The sequence below is a fragment of the Pongo abelii genome, chromosome 18 (assembly GCF_028885655.2).
Source record: "Pongo abelii isolate AG06213 chromosome 18, NHGRI_mPonAbe1-v2.0_pri, whole genome shotgun sequence".
Classification (NCBI taxonomy): Eukaryota; Metazoa; Chordata; class Mammalia; order Primates; family Hominidae; genus Pongo; species Pongo abelii.
This window is the reverse complement of record NC_072003.2, coordinates 81,078,162-81,091,299: the sequence shown is the minus strand read 5'-3', so window position 1 is coordinate 81,091,299 and position 13,138 is coordinate 81,078,162. Positions and strand designations below refer to the sequence as shown.

At 51.4% G+C, this 13,138-nt stretch overlaps 1 protein-coding gene across 5 annotated transcripts in view; it reads right to left on the bottom strand.

The window, feature by feature from the left end:
* Positions 1-13,138, bottom strand: part of CMIP (c-Maf inducing protein) — a 271,934-nt gene that overhangs the window by 40,365 nt on the left and 218,431 nt on the right. For all 5 annotated transcript variants that reach the window (XM_024233595.2, XM_063717370.1, XM_063717372.1 and 2 more), the window contains 4 exons: positions 11,065-11,127; positions 7,619-7,699; positions 2,356-2,459; positions 538-642 (listed from right to left, as the gene is read on the bottom strand). In XM_024233595.2, coding sequence (XP_024089363.1) covers positions 538-642; positions 2,356-2,459; positions 7,619-7,699; positions 11,065-11,127 — 353 coding nt within the window. The remainder of the gene's footprint in view (positions 1-537; positions 643-2,355; positions 2,460-7,618; positions 7,700-11,064; positions 11,128-13,138) is intronic.

The following is a 13,138-nucleotide window of genomic DNA, read 5'->3' as shown; positions in this document are numbered from 1 at the left end:
TGACAGAGTGAGACCCTGTCTCAAAAAAATAAAATAAAACCATGCAAACCATGGGCAAAAGACTGTGTTCTAAAAACCAAGACTAGACAGGATAAACCTTACTGTCAACCCTTGTCCCCAGCACACGAGCACATATTCACACCTCCATGTGCACACACGTACACACAGTCACATGTATGTGTACAGTTCACACATGCATTTGCATATCCATGTGCACACATTCATACACACACACCAGTGTGTCATACCTCTCCAGTGCTGAGAGATCTTCAGCAGAAAACATCTGTCCCTAAAGCCATGCAGCTCTAACAGCCTTGCAGTTGTGGTGCTGAGTCAGTGCTTGCTTTTTCAGCATCTCTGGGTTCTGGACCCATGAATCAATGGGCCCAGCGGAACTGGCAAACACACCATGAGGTCTGCCCAGTAAACAGCCACTCCACCTCTCTGGCCCGGTCAGTTCTTAGTGACTTTGCCCATGATGGGGGTGGCAGTTTGCCCCTCCCAAGCCCTCGGGGTGGCGGTGATTCAGCAACTGACCTGTTGATGAACTCTTCATAGCAGGAGTAGATGGCAGCCAGGCACACGGCCACCAGGTTGGGCAGGACCCGGGGGTGGGGGCAGTGCCCTGTGGGGCCATGCATGCTGGAAAAAAGCAGAGGGCCAGGGTGAGAAGCCTGCAGGAGTGGGGCCCATGGACAGGGGAAGGGGGACAAGGGAGGGGTGCTGCACAGGCACGGGGCTGCCCGCTCTGCCAGCACCGCTTGGGGGGGGCTCTGAGAGCCTTCACTGCAATTGGTGGCACCAGGACTTGGGTCCTGGCTGTGCCACGTGCAGGCAGCAGAAGGCAAAGCTCCCGGCTGTGGACTCCGGATCAAGGGTTCCCAGGTTCAAACCCCTGAGTGGCCTTGGAAACCTCCTAAACTCTCTACCCTGTTTCTGCAGCTATAAAATGAGGATAGCAGCCCCCTCCTCAGTGGGGTACAGTGAGGACCAAATTTTCTAATTCACAGAGAGACCTAGCAAATGGTGGCCATACGTCCTGGGACAGTCATGCTTACACCTGGTGGTTCGGGAATAATTATTCCTAACACCTCACTTTACTTTCAAACATGTCCTGCTTTGGAAGAAAAATGATGAGGGTAATTTTGGCTTAGCATAGAGTCAGCAACATAGTCACTTTGACTAAGTGCCACTAATTATTCCTTGTTATGGCTATTTTGGTGGTCCTGAGGATAACACCTGTACCATTTCTGCGAAGCTGTCATCGAGGCTGCAGTCACTAAGAATGGCCTAACCTGACAAGATTTTGCAAACCACAACTGGGTGGCGTCACCAGGGTTCTGGCATGAGGGCATGTCACAAAGCCACCCTCAAACGGCTTCGTGAGTTCCAAGTGAGCATATTTAGGAAATACGTAGCTTCAAAACTTGTTTAAATGGGTTACTGTGATGTTTTTAAAACATGAGAAGAGTCTGGGGGCAGTAGTTCACGCCTGTAATCCCAGCACTTTGGGAGGCCGAAGCAGGCGGATCACCTGAGGTCAGGAGTTCAAGACCAGACTGGCCAACATGTTGAAACTCCATCTCTACTAAAAATAGAAAAATTAGCCAGGAGTCGTAACATGTGCCTGTAATCCCAGCTACTTGGGAGGCTGAGGCAGGAGAATTGCTCGAACCCGGGAGCTGGAGGTTGCAGTGAGCCGAGATTGAGCCACTGCACTCTGGCCTGGGTGACAGAGCAAGACTCCATCTCAAACCAAACAAACAAACAAAAAAGATGAGAAGAACAAGAATGATGACAGCTTGGCCTGACACGAGACTTCCGCAACATTCTCCATGTGTTGTGTCTCCTACTCACTGGAGCATCACACTAACTGAGCGAGGGGTACTATGGTTCTTGTGTTACAGATGAGGAAACTGGAGCACAGAGAGAAAATTTAAAATTAAACAAAGCAAAAGCAACCCCCCTCCCCCCCCCCAAAAAAAAACCCCGAAACACCAACCCCAAGCACCAAAAGTGAGTAAGAGCAAGAACATTTGGCTTCCTCTCGGTTATGTTTAAGGGGTGACTGTTCAAGCACCCGACGATGATGCTCTGGGACCACCAGGGGTGGGACTGAGTCCTAAACATGTGGCACCTACAGCCCGAGGGGTTGTGGGACCTGAGGAAACAGCAGTGTTGTTGAGGTCCACTGTGTCTGAGTTCCTATCGGGCACCGTGCAGTGGGCTAGGGGCTTCCTCATAGAGGGAGTCTTCATTTAATTACACAACAGCCCCCCGTGGATATGTGAGGAAACAGGATCGGAGAGGAAAGTGGCTCCTAGGCCAGAGAGGGACGTCGCGCTGGAGACCCACCTCTGAATGAACTTCTTCACCACTTCCATCCCCGCGTTGAGCTCGTTCAAGGCAAGGATGTACTCCTGAGTAAACAGCCTCAGTCGCGGGCACTTCCCAAAGTCCTGCGGAGACAGCAGAGGACGGGAGTCAGGGGATGGTGCCAGGCAGGGCAGGAGCCCAGGGCAGTCAGGACACCAGAAAGAAGGGCGGGACCCAGCTCTGCCTGGAGCTGCTTATGTGGAAGGCAATGGGGAGACGCCAACCCTCTTGAAAGCACAGGTGGCGTCTACTTCAAAGAACGGCACCTCGACACCCGTGCTTCCGCTCTGAAGGACCACCTGATGAGCAGGCGCTTCTGGCTGTAGAGAAAGCCACCCTCAAAAGGCACTTGTGAGACAAATGAGACGAGAAAGAGAAAAGAGAGCCAGGAAAGGCTGGGGGGACAAGAGAGGGTGCTTCCGAGGGGAATGTGGAGTGTGGAAGGAGGTGTGTGAGAGGTGGGTGTGGAAGGAGAAGAGTGAGAGGTGGGTGTGGAAGGAGGTGAGTGTGAGGTGGGTGTGGAAGGAGGTGAGTGTGAGGTGGGTGTGGAAGGAGGTGAGTGTGAGGTGGGTGTGGAAGGAGTTGAGTGAGAGGTTGGTGCAGAAGGAGGTGAGAGGTGGGTGTGGAAGGAGGTATGAAGTGGGTGTGGAAGGAGGTGAGTGTGAGAGGTGGGTGTGGAGGTGTGAGGTAGATGTGGAAGGAGGTGAGCGTGAGAGGTGGGTGTGGAAGGAGGAGAGTGTGAGGTGGGTGTGGAAGTGTGTGAGGTGGGTGTGGAAGGAGGTGAGTGTGTGAGGTGGGTGTGAATGGATGTGTGTGTGTAAGAGGCTGCTGTGGACAGAGGCATGCATGTGCAATGAGGAGCCTGGGCAACAGGTGTTAGTGGCAGGGGAGGCACTGGCATGTGTCACTATCATGAGGGGACAGGGACACCACCCTGGGTGGAGGCCCCATCTGTGCCACGCTAGGGAAAGCAGTGCCTGCACGTCTCCATTCACCAGCCCCCCGGAACTAAAGGGTCCACTGCGGGGCTCTGTCGAGGGGCCAGGTCAAGGACACAGGGACCCTGCCTGTGCCGGCCCAGGGCCGTAAGTGGTGGCTGCCGTGCTCGGCCTCTTCCAGGTGTCAGGAAGACAGGGGTCACGGCACAGAGAGCTCTGCCAGGAGGCAGGAAGTCGGCGCCCAGCCCAGTGCGGGGCTTGGGGCTTGCCAGGAGCAGAACAGAGGTGCAGGGAGAGGCATGGGCCAGACAGGGGGCCTGTGAATCTGGCCACCACATTCATTCCCAGGGTCGTGGCCAGGGCTGGGGAGGTGCTGGGACTGCCAGCCCCTCGGGCTGTGTCTGGCCAGTCAGGAGCAGCACCGTCCTGCCCCCGACCCTCCATAAAAGTGATGTGACTGACCACGGAGGGGAGCCTGGAGTCTCCAGACCTGTCCCTCTGTACCCATCTCAGTGGAACCCGTTTTTTAAAGACTGCAGCCTGAATCAGGACTCTCAGCTGTAGAACAGAAATAGAGACCCCCCTCAGGTCTAACTGACCCCGAAGCTGGCATGAAAGCTCTGAGTGGAACCCGTTCCTACCACTCCCTCCCGCAGGCTCCCAGGAGAGAGTTTCTAGAGCCGCTGGGGGCTTCTTCATGTGGAGTCAAAGGGGTCCTTTGTGAGAGACAGTGCAGGGGGAGCTTTCACTCGTCTGCCTGCTAGGACTGTCCTGCTACATAAAGAGGGAAGCAGAGCCCCTGGAGCAAGTTCAGAAAAATGCACACACTGGCATGAACACAAACACACACACACACACTCACTCACTCTCTCACTCTCTCTCTCTCTCTCCCTCCCTCCCTCCTGGGTTAGAAAATGAGACCTCTGCCTCACAAGTATTTAATCTGGCTTTGGGCTGCCACGTCTGTCTCTGGGCCTCACTGTTCCCACTATGGAATGAGCGTCCACAGAAGTGACCTCTAGCCCCCTTCCACCACGAGGGTTTTATGATTTTGTAAACTGCTTCAACAGAGATTTAAGGTAACTGTCATCTTAGCTATTAGATTTTTGAATAATCAAGGTCATTTCCATGGAAATAAACATTTACAGAGGGATCCAGCAGCCTCTGAAAAATATGCTCCCCTTGGAAAACTGGAGGTCAGATTACTTGGTGGTCCACTGGGGACCACAGCCATGTCTTCTCACCTCATTTGCCAGAAGAACACTCCGAGTGGCATGGGGGCACAGAGATACATGGTCATTCTTCAGAACGCAGGTTGGCGAATTATTTGGACTGAATCTCCAGAGGAACATACTAAAGAACCACTTCCTTTTGTTTCTAGTTTTTATTTCAGTCTAGCAAAGAACATTCTTTGAGACTCTCAAAGCTTCAGTTTGCTCATCCATGAAAGGGGGCACATAACATATTTGCAAGAGATGCACTCAGAATGGGGGAGCCCCCAAATCCCAGAACAGCACTGTGGCTACGTTCCCGCCTGTTTCCTAAATGTCTGAGTGCCTCCTTAAGGAGAAACACTGCATTTGGGGTGAAGAGCAGTCACTGTTCATGCCACCCCAACAGGCTCATGGCTTAGGCAGGCTAGGTACGCTCCTTAGCCAGAGACTTGACCCCCTACACCAGCTGAGAGCCCCAGCTCCAAAACAGTGCTGCTGACCCGTGGCCACTCATTAAGCATCAGGGAGCATTCAGTGAGTAAATGTCAAAGCTCTCTCTCGCCCACCGCCTGTGTTGTTAGGATTCCATGAGGTCAGGTCTTCCTGTGCCTGGCATGGCCATAATCACTGTTTAATACAGTCTGTTCTTCTACACGAGAGGCGGATCCTCCTCGGTCCTCCCAACAGTTCTCTGACGCTGCCGCTCATGGTGTGTAATTAGGAGGCGAAGAGCAAGGTGGGATCTGGTTGCGTTAAAGCATCCCCAGACACCTGGGATCACTTAGGGGGTACTCGTTACAAGTGAGGCAAGGACTCATGGCTGAGGGTCCCTACTCTCCGCCAGACTGCCACAGATACTATAAATTCTGGGTCTTCCCGGAGCTGTTCTGATTTTTATAGAGAAAATTATTACATGGTCAACACTCCAGGCCCATAAAACTAACCAAATACAAGAGAGGCGTTGTATGGTGAAGCCCCGAGAGCCTGTCTGAGTTATGAATTTTTTCCCTTTGAAGTCAGATGTCCCCAAAGAACACTTATGAAATGGTTTACTGACTAACATGGAATATGCAAAAATGTTTATGTGCCTGAAGAGGCATTCCTCTGCCAAGTATGTCCTGGGGGTGTGGCTCTGCCATTGACAAGTTAAGGTCCTTCACAAGAAAACCTGAAGAACCTTTGCTCTGAACTCCAACATGGCATGACCCACTCCATACACTACACCGCAGTGATTTTAAAGCTAACAAATAGGGCCCCTTTCCTCCCAGCTGGCCAAAGCCAGAAAGAGCTCCTCCTTGAAACTATGAGTGCCCAAATTAAGGCAGAAACCCTGCTCCATCCCCCAGTGGGGAGTCTCCTTGTCCTGGAGAAAGAACCGTACAGGGTGTCCCTCTCCCCAGTGTTCTGAAAACAAGAAATGAATTTACCCCAAATCTAGGAGGGGCTCAGAAATCAGCAACAATTCATTTACGGTTTGCAATCGCTTAGGGTAGAGAATGGTACATACATAGTGTTCATTACGGTACTAACACGATTTCAGTTGGTAGTGGTGGCCTGGAATGCAGGAGGAGAAAGAGTCTGATGCTGTCTCTGGCTCTACAGAAAGAGTGCTATAATTGATTAATGATGTCTGCCATGAGTATGGAAAGGGTAGAGGAGCACATGTGTCATACACTTCCATTCCTGACTGGGGAAGGGGCTGTAGGTGATATAGTATTCTTCAGGGACATGGTGTGGAGACAGGCAAGCTACATCACAAATGAATTGATTTGTGGTTACCCTTTTTCAGTTGTTTTCACGTGCTCCAGGAGACTCTAAAGTCTAAGGTGGTGGCTGGCTCAGTACAACATGTGACTGGGAATGGGCCCTGGCCTCAGGCTGCCTGCTCCTTAGCTCCCACCAGGACCACCCGCAGCTGCTCATCAGACCCTGCCTATCCTGTCCTGCCTTTCTGGGTCCCAGATTCCTCCTATGCACAGGTGTCACGGGAATGGCACAAGGGTTAATAACACAATACACTCAAAGAGCACCACACTCTTGATTCCAAGAAAGTGTTAAATAAACATCTGCAAAAAGATGTTATTCTTATTCCTACCTGTGGCTCCTGTGGCCACTTAGTGGACCTAGCTAAGTCTCAGTTTCCTCGTGTCGTACAGGGCAAATAATGACATTTGCTGCTGTCCCTGGAATGATGAAGGAACACCAAGCGGCCACACAAATTACAAGCACCCCGCCCGCTGTAAGTGTGCAATTAAATCCTGCCTTTGAATCAAAAAAAAAATAAATAAATAAAATTTAAAGGCCACGCTTTATTCAGATTTCCTCAGTTTTCCCTTCATGTCCCTTTTCTGTTCTGGGATCCCATGGAGAGCCCCAAATGACATTTAGTCGTTACGCCCCCTTAGACTCCTCCGACCTGTGACCGTTTCTTAGAATCTCCTTGTTTTTGATGACCTTGACCGTGGGGAGGACTGACCAGGTACTTTGCAGACTGTCCCCTCGTCGGGATTTGTCTGATGTTTTTCTCATGATTGGAATGGGGTGATGGGTTACTGGGAGGAAGACCATAGAAGTCAAGCGTCGTTTTTATACGTCCTGTCAAGGGAACATTCTGTCAAACTGGCTTGTTGTTGTCGATGTTGACCCTGATCACCTGGCTGAGGCCGCATGTGTCTGGTTTCTTCACTGCAAGGCTACTCCTGCACCCTTCCATACAGTGCTCTCTGGAAGGACCTCGCTGTGCGCAGCCCACACTAAAGGAGTGCGAAGTCATGCTCTGGGTCCTTGAGGACGGGATATCTACAGACATTATTTGGGCCTATTCTTCCCGGGAGGCTTTCCTCTTCTCCTCCAGCTGCGGTATTTTTGTAATTCTTAGGTACTGCAAAAAGATTCCTCCTGTTGCCATAATGGAGGACAAGCTGTACAAAACCCCCAAAAGTCCTTAACCAGAATCTCAACCCCAGTTCCTGGCTGTCACCCTGGGCCAACCACATTCCCCAAATCTGTGCCAACGCAAAAGGCCGGGGAGACGCACGGGGCCTCATGTTCTGGGCGCTGGGGTCTGGGTGCTGGAGTGGGGCGACTCACCATGTTATGCTTGAGGATCCGCTGCACCACGGGGGTGAACACCTCGATGACCACCATGGACCGGGGCCGCTCTCTGCAGTGCTGGGGAGAGAGTGGGGTACAGTTACTGCGGGCCTAAGAAGTTTCTGACCACAGCCCGTGGCTGCTAGCAGGGCTGGGGACAGTGAGCCCAGCTGTGGGTGCCTGGGTTCCCTTGATGAACACTGTTGCACTGCTTTCTAAAAATGAGTTTATTTTGGAGGGGGGCTAGTTCTAGGTTCAGAGCGGAATGGAGAGGAAGGTAGAGAGCTTTCTCAGATACCCCCTGCCCCCGGCATGCACGGCCTCTCCAACTATCACTGTACATGCTCCTATTAAGGATGGGGTGGGGGCGTTCCAGGCCCTGAAACATACCCTGGACACTCAGGCCAGTGGGCATGTGGGGCACTGGAAAAGGAATCCTGGTGGAGAGACAGGGCCCAAGAGGACAACACAATCCCGTTTCCCTTTCCTGTCCCCTGATGCACACACAGAGGACTCCCTGGGCAGGGGATAAAGGGCACCACGGTCCCCTTTCCTCCCAGGTGCCTGCATTTCTACCCCACAAGCTGGTCTCATTGATGGACACAGCCCACGCCTCCCCAGAGGAGCGTGCAGTGTAACAAATGTAGCGCGTACACCCTGTGGGGTATTTGTTACAATGGAGAACCCCACACTGACACATCATTGTTACCCAGAGTCCACAGCTGACTTTAGGGTTCGCTCTTGGTGCTGTGCGTTCTGGGTGTTTAGACAAATGTCTAATGTCCTGGAGCCACCACTGTAATATCACAGGAAGTCGCTTCACTCCCTAAAAATCCTCTGTGCTCAGCCAATTCATCCCTCCCTCTCCCCAACCCCTGGCAACCACCGATCTTTTTACTGTCTCCATAGTTTTGCTTTTTCCAGAATGTCCTGTAGTTGGAATCATGCAGCGTGCAGCCTTTTCAGATGGGCTCCTCTCACTTAACTAATATGGATTTAAAGCTCCCCCTTTCTCTTCGTGGCCTGCTAGCTCCTTTCTTTTTAGTGCTGAGCAACACTCCATTGTTCCATAGTTTATCCATTCACCCACTGGAAGGCATTTTGGGTGCTTCCAGGTTCTGGCGGTCATGAATACAGCTGCTGTAACATCTACATGTAGATGTTTGTGTGGACAAGTGTGTTGAACTCATTTGGGGAAATACTTACGAGTGCCATAGCCTTAAATTTTTTTTCTTTTTTCTTTTTTTTTTTTTTTGGAGTTAAAAAAGTAGACGAGATGAGAGCTTTTGTTTGCTTTCTGTTTGGTTTTGACCTTAAAGCTTGAGACTGTTTCAGATGGTACACATAGGTGTTCTGACATGGTCCTTATTTAATATATAATGAGACTTTTGTTAAGCTAAGATTCTGTATGTTTGGTCTGAAAGACCTTGGAAACTGGGTATGATAGTATGAGGGCTTTGGCATTTGAACACCAGGGTGTTGAAAATTCTGTGACTCTTCAATTGGTAGCTTTAGCACGCGGGTGGCAGTCTGCAGGCCCAATTCATCACCAGCGTGGTGTTCTGTTTTTTAGATTGGAAAGGAAGCCCTTTACAGGCTGTGCGGACAAGGCCCAGCCCCTCCCTCGTGTCCTGCACACATTTATCACCCACCCGGCCCCCGGATGAGGATGCTGGACCTGGGATAAGAGAAATCAGGGCTCCCCTGAGAAAGCAAGATGAATAAACTTTCATCAGATCTTGGAATTTGGCAGGAGTTTGGCAGAGCGGACGCAGCACGGGAGGCTTTGGTCCCCTCAAGCTCTCTTCTCTGGGCTCCAACTCCCAGAGAGAAAATAGCCAAAGAAGCATCCCACATGGCCGGGACCCCCCTCCCTCCAAAAGGCAGACGGCCCTCTTTGAAACACCCACACAGGATTATAGCAAAGAATGCCAAAAAGGATAGCTTATTCTACCTCATCCCTTTCCAAACTGTGCTACCAGGAACGCTGAAGTAAGAAACACAGTGAGCCAAGTGAAGCCTCAGGTAGGAAACACAGTGAGGCAAGTGTATCTTGTTCTACAACAAATATGCAGTGTTCCAGAACCAGACTTTGAGAATCATGAGATCTGGGAGAAATCCTAAGCTTGAGAGGCAAGCATGGGGCAGGTTTGGGTTAAATTGGACAGAAGATGGAGGAGGTGACCTGCTGTGACAGGCAGAGGAGCAGCTGACCGTTCTCTCAGGATACTGGGTTATTTAACTCCACTCTGCTGGGGACATGATACCCATGAGTCCTGGGGGCAGACAAGGCCCTTGTGTGTCCCGAGGAGCCTGGGGCCTGTGTGTATCCACACCAGTACACACACACACACACACGCTCGTGGACATTCACTCCCTGGGCCTGGGGCACACATTGCACATGCCCACATTAAGGATGGGGGTGGGGGTCGTTCCAGGCCCTGACAGGTACCCTGGGCACTCAGACCAGCAGGTGTGTGGATTGCTAGAAAAGGAATCCTGACAGGGAGCCAGACTCCAGGAAGACAACAGAATCTTGTCTCCCTTTCAAAGTTCCCGTCCCCTGACACATACACAGAGGACCCCCTGGGGCGGGGGGCGGGGGGCCGGGAAGGGGCGGCAAGGGAAATCAAGCGCACCACAGCCCCCTTTCCTCCCAGGGGCCTGCTGTTCCACCCCACAGGCTGGTCCCACTGCTGGACACAGCCCACGCCTCTCCAAAGGGCAGCGGGTGACCTAGGCAGGAGGCAGGTAATGGGAGCGGGGAAGGATGAGGACCAGCTGAGCGGGGCAGCAGGGGTATGACAGGGGAGTGCTGAGAACATGTCTCTCCAAAGACATAAAATTATTACGCTAAAAAAACCACACAGCAAAGAACAAAACAGGTTTGTGTGCTGGTTCGGCCTGAGCCGCGAAGATGTGCTCTGGGAATGAGAGACGCCTGGTCCCCGATGTGCCCTGGGCATGTCCTATGTGAATCCCACTGCAAGGCTGGCGCCGGGTGCCTGGCAGCGGATGCCCTGCTCCACGGCTCCTCTAAGCTAACCTGGAGCACCATGCTGCCTCCCGTGTTCAGGGAAAGCCCCACAGCCGCACCCCACCGTGGGCCAGCCACTGCGCAGAGGAACCTTGGCTAATAATAACCCAGCTCTGACGTCAGGAGCCCAGGAAATCTGCAGCAACCTGTCTCCTAAGACAGCCGGGAAGTGATTCCAAGGAAAAGCAAGATGTTCCTCTTGTGACTCTTTCTCACCTGTCTGGCAGAGAGGTGGGTGTAGCCCTAAGAATGGGTGCCGCGCATGCCCTCCGCCTGTGACTGGGACCGTGACCCAAGACGGTGGGGCCCAGGTTTTCGGCCTTTCTGTGCAAACCCAATCCCTGGTGTGCGCACACAGAGGGAGGTTACTTCCTGCAGCCACAGCCCCAGCTCAGCAATCCCGTACCTTGCAAAAGAATTCACAGAGATCTGGTGGTGGGTGGTTGTTTTCCAGCAAAGGAGCGATTGCCTGAAACACAACAAACAAGTATCAGGAACCGTGGGGTAGATAGCCACAAAAAGACTTCAAACAATCTCCAGGCCATATTGTGAAGTGAAAAAAATAAATGCAGAGCAACACATCCTGCATCACATCATTCATATTAAAAGCAAAAAAAAAAAAGAAAAAAAGAAAAAAATCCCCCCAAAATCCACAACCATATCTGTCTGTGTGGGTTTGTCACCACCTAAAAACAAGATGTTTCTGAAGAGGGCACTGGGATGGGATGAAATCCTCTTTTCCTGATGAAAACATACTCATACTCATGAAATACTTGCAAAATTGGCTGGGCACAGTGGCTCATGCCTGTAATCCCAGCACTTTGGGAGGCCAAGGCAGGTAGATCACTTGAGGTCAGGAGTTCAAGACCAGCCTGGCCAACGAGGGGAAACTTCGTCTCTACCAAAAATACAAAAATTAACTGAGTGTGGTGGTGTGCGCCCCTGTAATCCCAGCTACTCGGGAGGCTGAGGCAGGAGAATCACTTGAACTTAGGAGGCGGAGTTTTAGTGAGCCGAGTTCGTGCCACTGCACTCTAGCCTGGGTGACAGAGTGAGACTCTGTCTCAAAAAAAAAAAAAAAAAAGAAAAAAGAAATACTTGCAAAATGATATTTTAAGTAAAATTAAAGTTCTGTCACAGCTAGTATGGCTGGGGTCTGGGTCTGAACTCGATTCTGAACTTGAACCTAGATTCAGCTCATGTTCTTCACCACCATGGTGAGCGCCTTCCATAGTGAGCTGGACCATAGCTGGGGTTTGGACTCCTGGTCCATGACCAACAACAGTTACTATTGCCTGGCCAATGGAATGAACAAAACTAACTCAAGCTATGGTAGAAAAATTAGCCCATAAAAAACTACCAAGCATGTCGGGAGAAGACTAATTGCCAATAGGGCAAATAAGAGGATGTAACTGTTGGAATGAAAGGAGGCTCCAGAAGGCGTCATAATAATGACAACAGCAATAGTAATAAAAGAATGCTGGAAGGGGAGGCTGTAAAACGCAGGGGTGAGGGTCAGACCCTCAGATCAAATTCTTTCCTGTTCTCAGGCATTCCTGCTGAGCCGGGAAGCTCAACCCGACCCAATTAAGTGTTCAGTTCAGCCACATTAGCTGGATAAATGCAGCCTGGATTTCTCAGATCAAAATTTCTTTCCCAGGCTCGTCCTGAATGCAAGCCCTCGTCCTCCATCCAGGGCTTCCAGGCACTCAGTGGGACTCACAGGTGTTGCTGGCAGGGAGAGGAAGGCAGTACCTCCTTCCGGCTCTCATGCTTGCTCCCGGTTCTGCAGTAGCCTGTCTTACCACTTTGCCTTTGCACATTAAGTCCCCCTGCCTGGACTGCCTTCCCCAGCTTGCTCCGTTTACCTTACATTCTCCTATCTATCCTTTAAGATTCAGCTTGGTCACCTCCTCCTGGAAGTCCTCCACCATCATCCTCCCAGGACCCTCCCTGACAGAGGTTAAGTACCTATCCTCTGCACCCCCTCTAACACCCAGAACAAACCTCAGCCCTCGGCCATGTTATTTTTGTATTATCTGTTGACCCGCCAGGTTCTCTCAGCACACATTCAGTCCTCAGTGGCAGGCCTCAAGTCTTGTCCAGCTCTCTATCTGTGTCTGGCACATAGTCAGACTCACATGCTCAGCAAAGTTCGTTAAATGAATTGATGAATTAATACTATGCCAGAAAAAGGTGGTGGTGAGTGATTGGGGGTGCCCAGGTTGACTTGTCCTCCTGTTCTGGCAAGAGAAGGCAATGGATAGTCCAGGTGAGAGAACGGAGAAAACCTCTATACTGTTAGCAAACACTCACTGAGGGCCGACTACGTACCAGACACTGGAGCTGACAGCAAAGGCAGAAGCTGCTGCCTTGACTCTCCACAATCAAAGGCCTGGGGCTCACCTCATTTTGTGCATACAGTAACCACCTAGGCTTGCCAGGGCCGACTGAGTGGGTCCCCCAAGGCCCTGATTCGG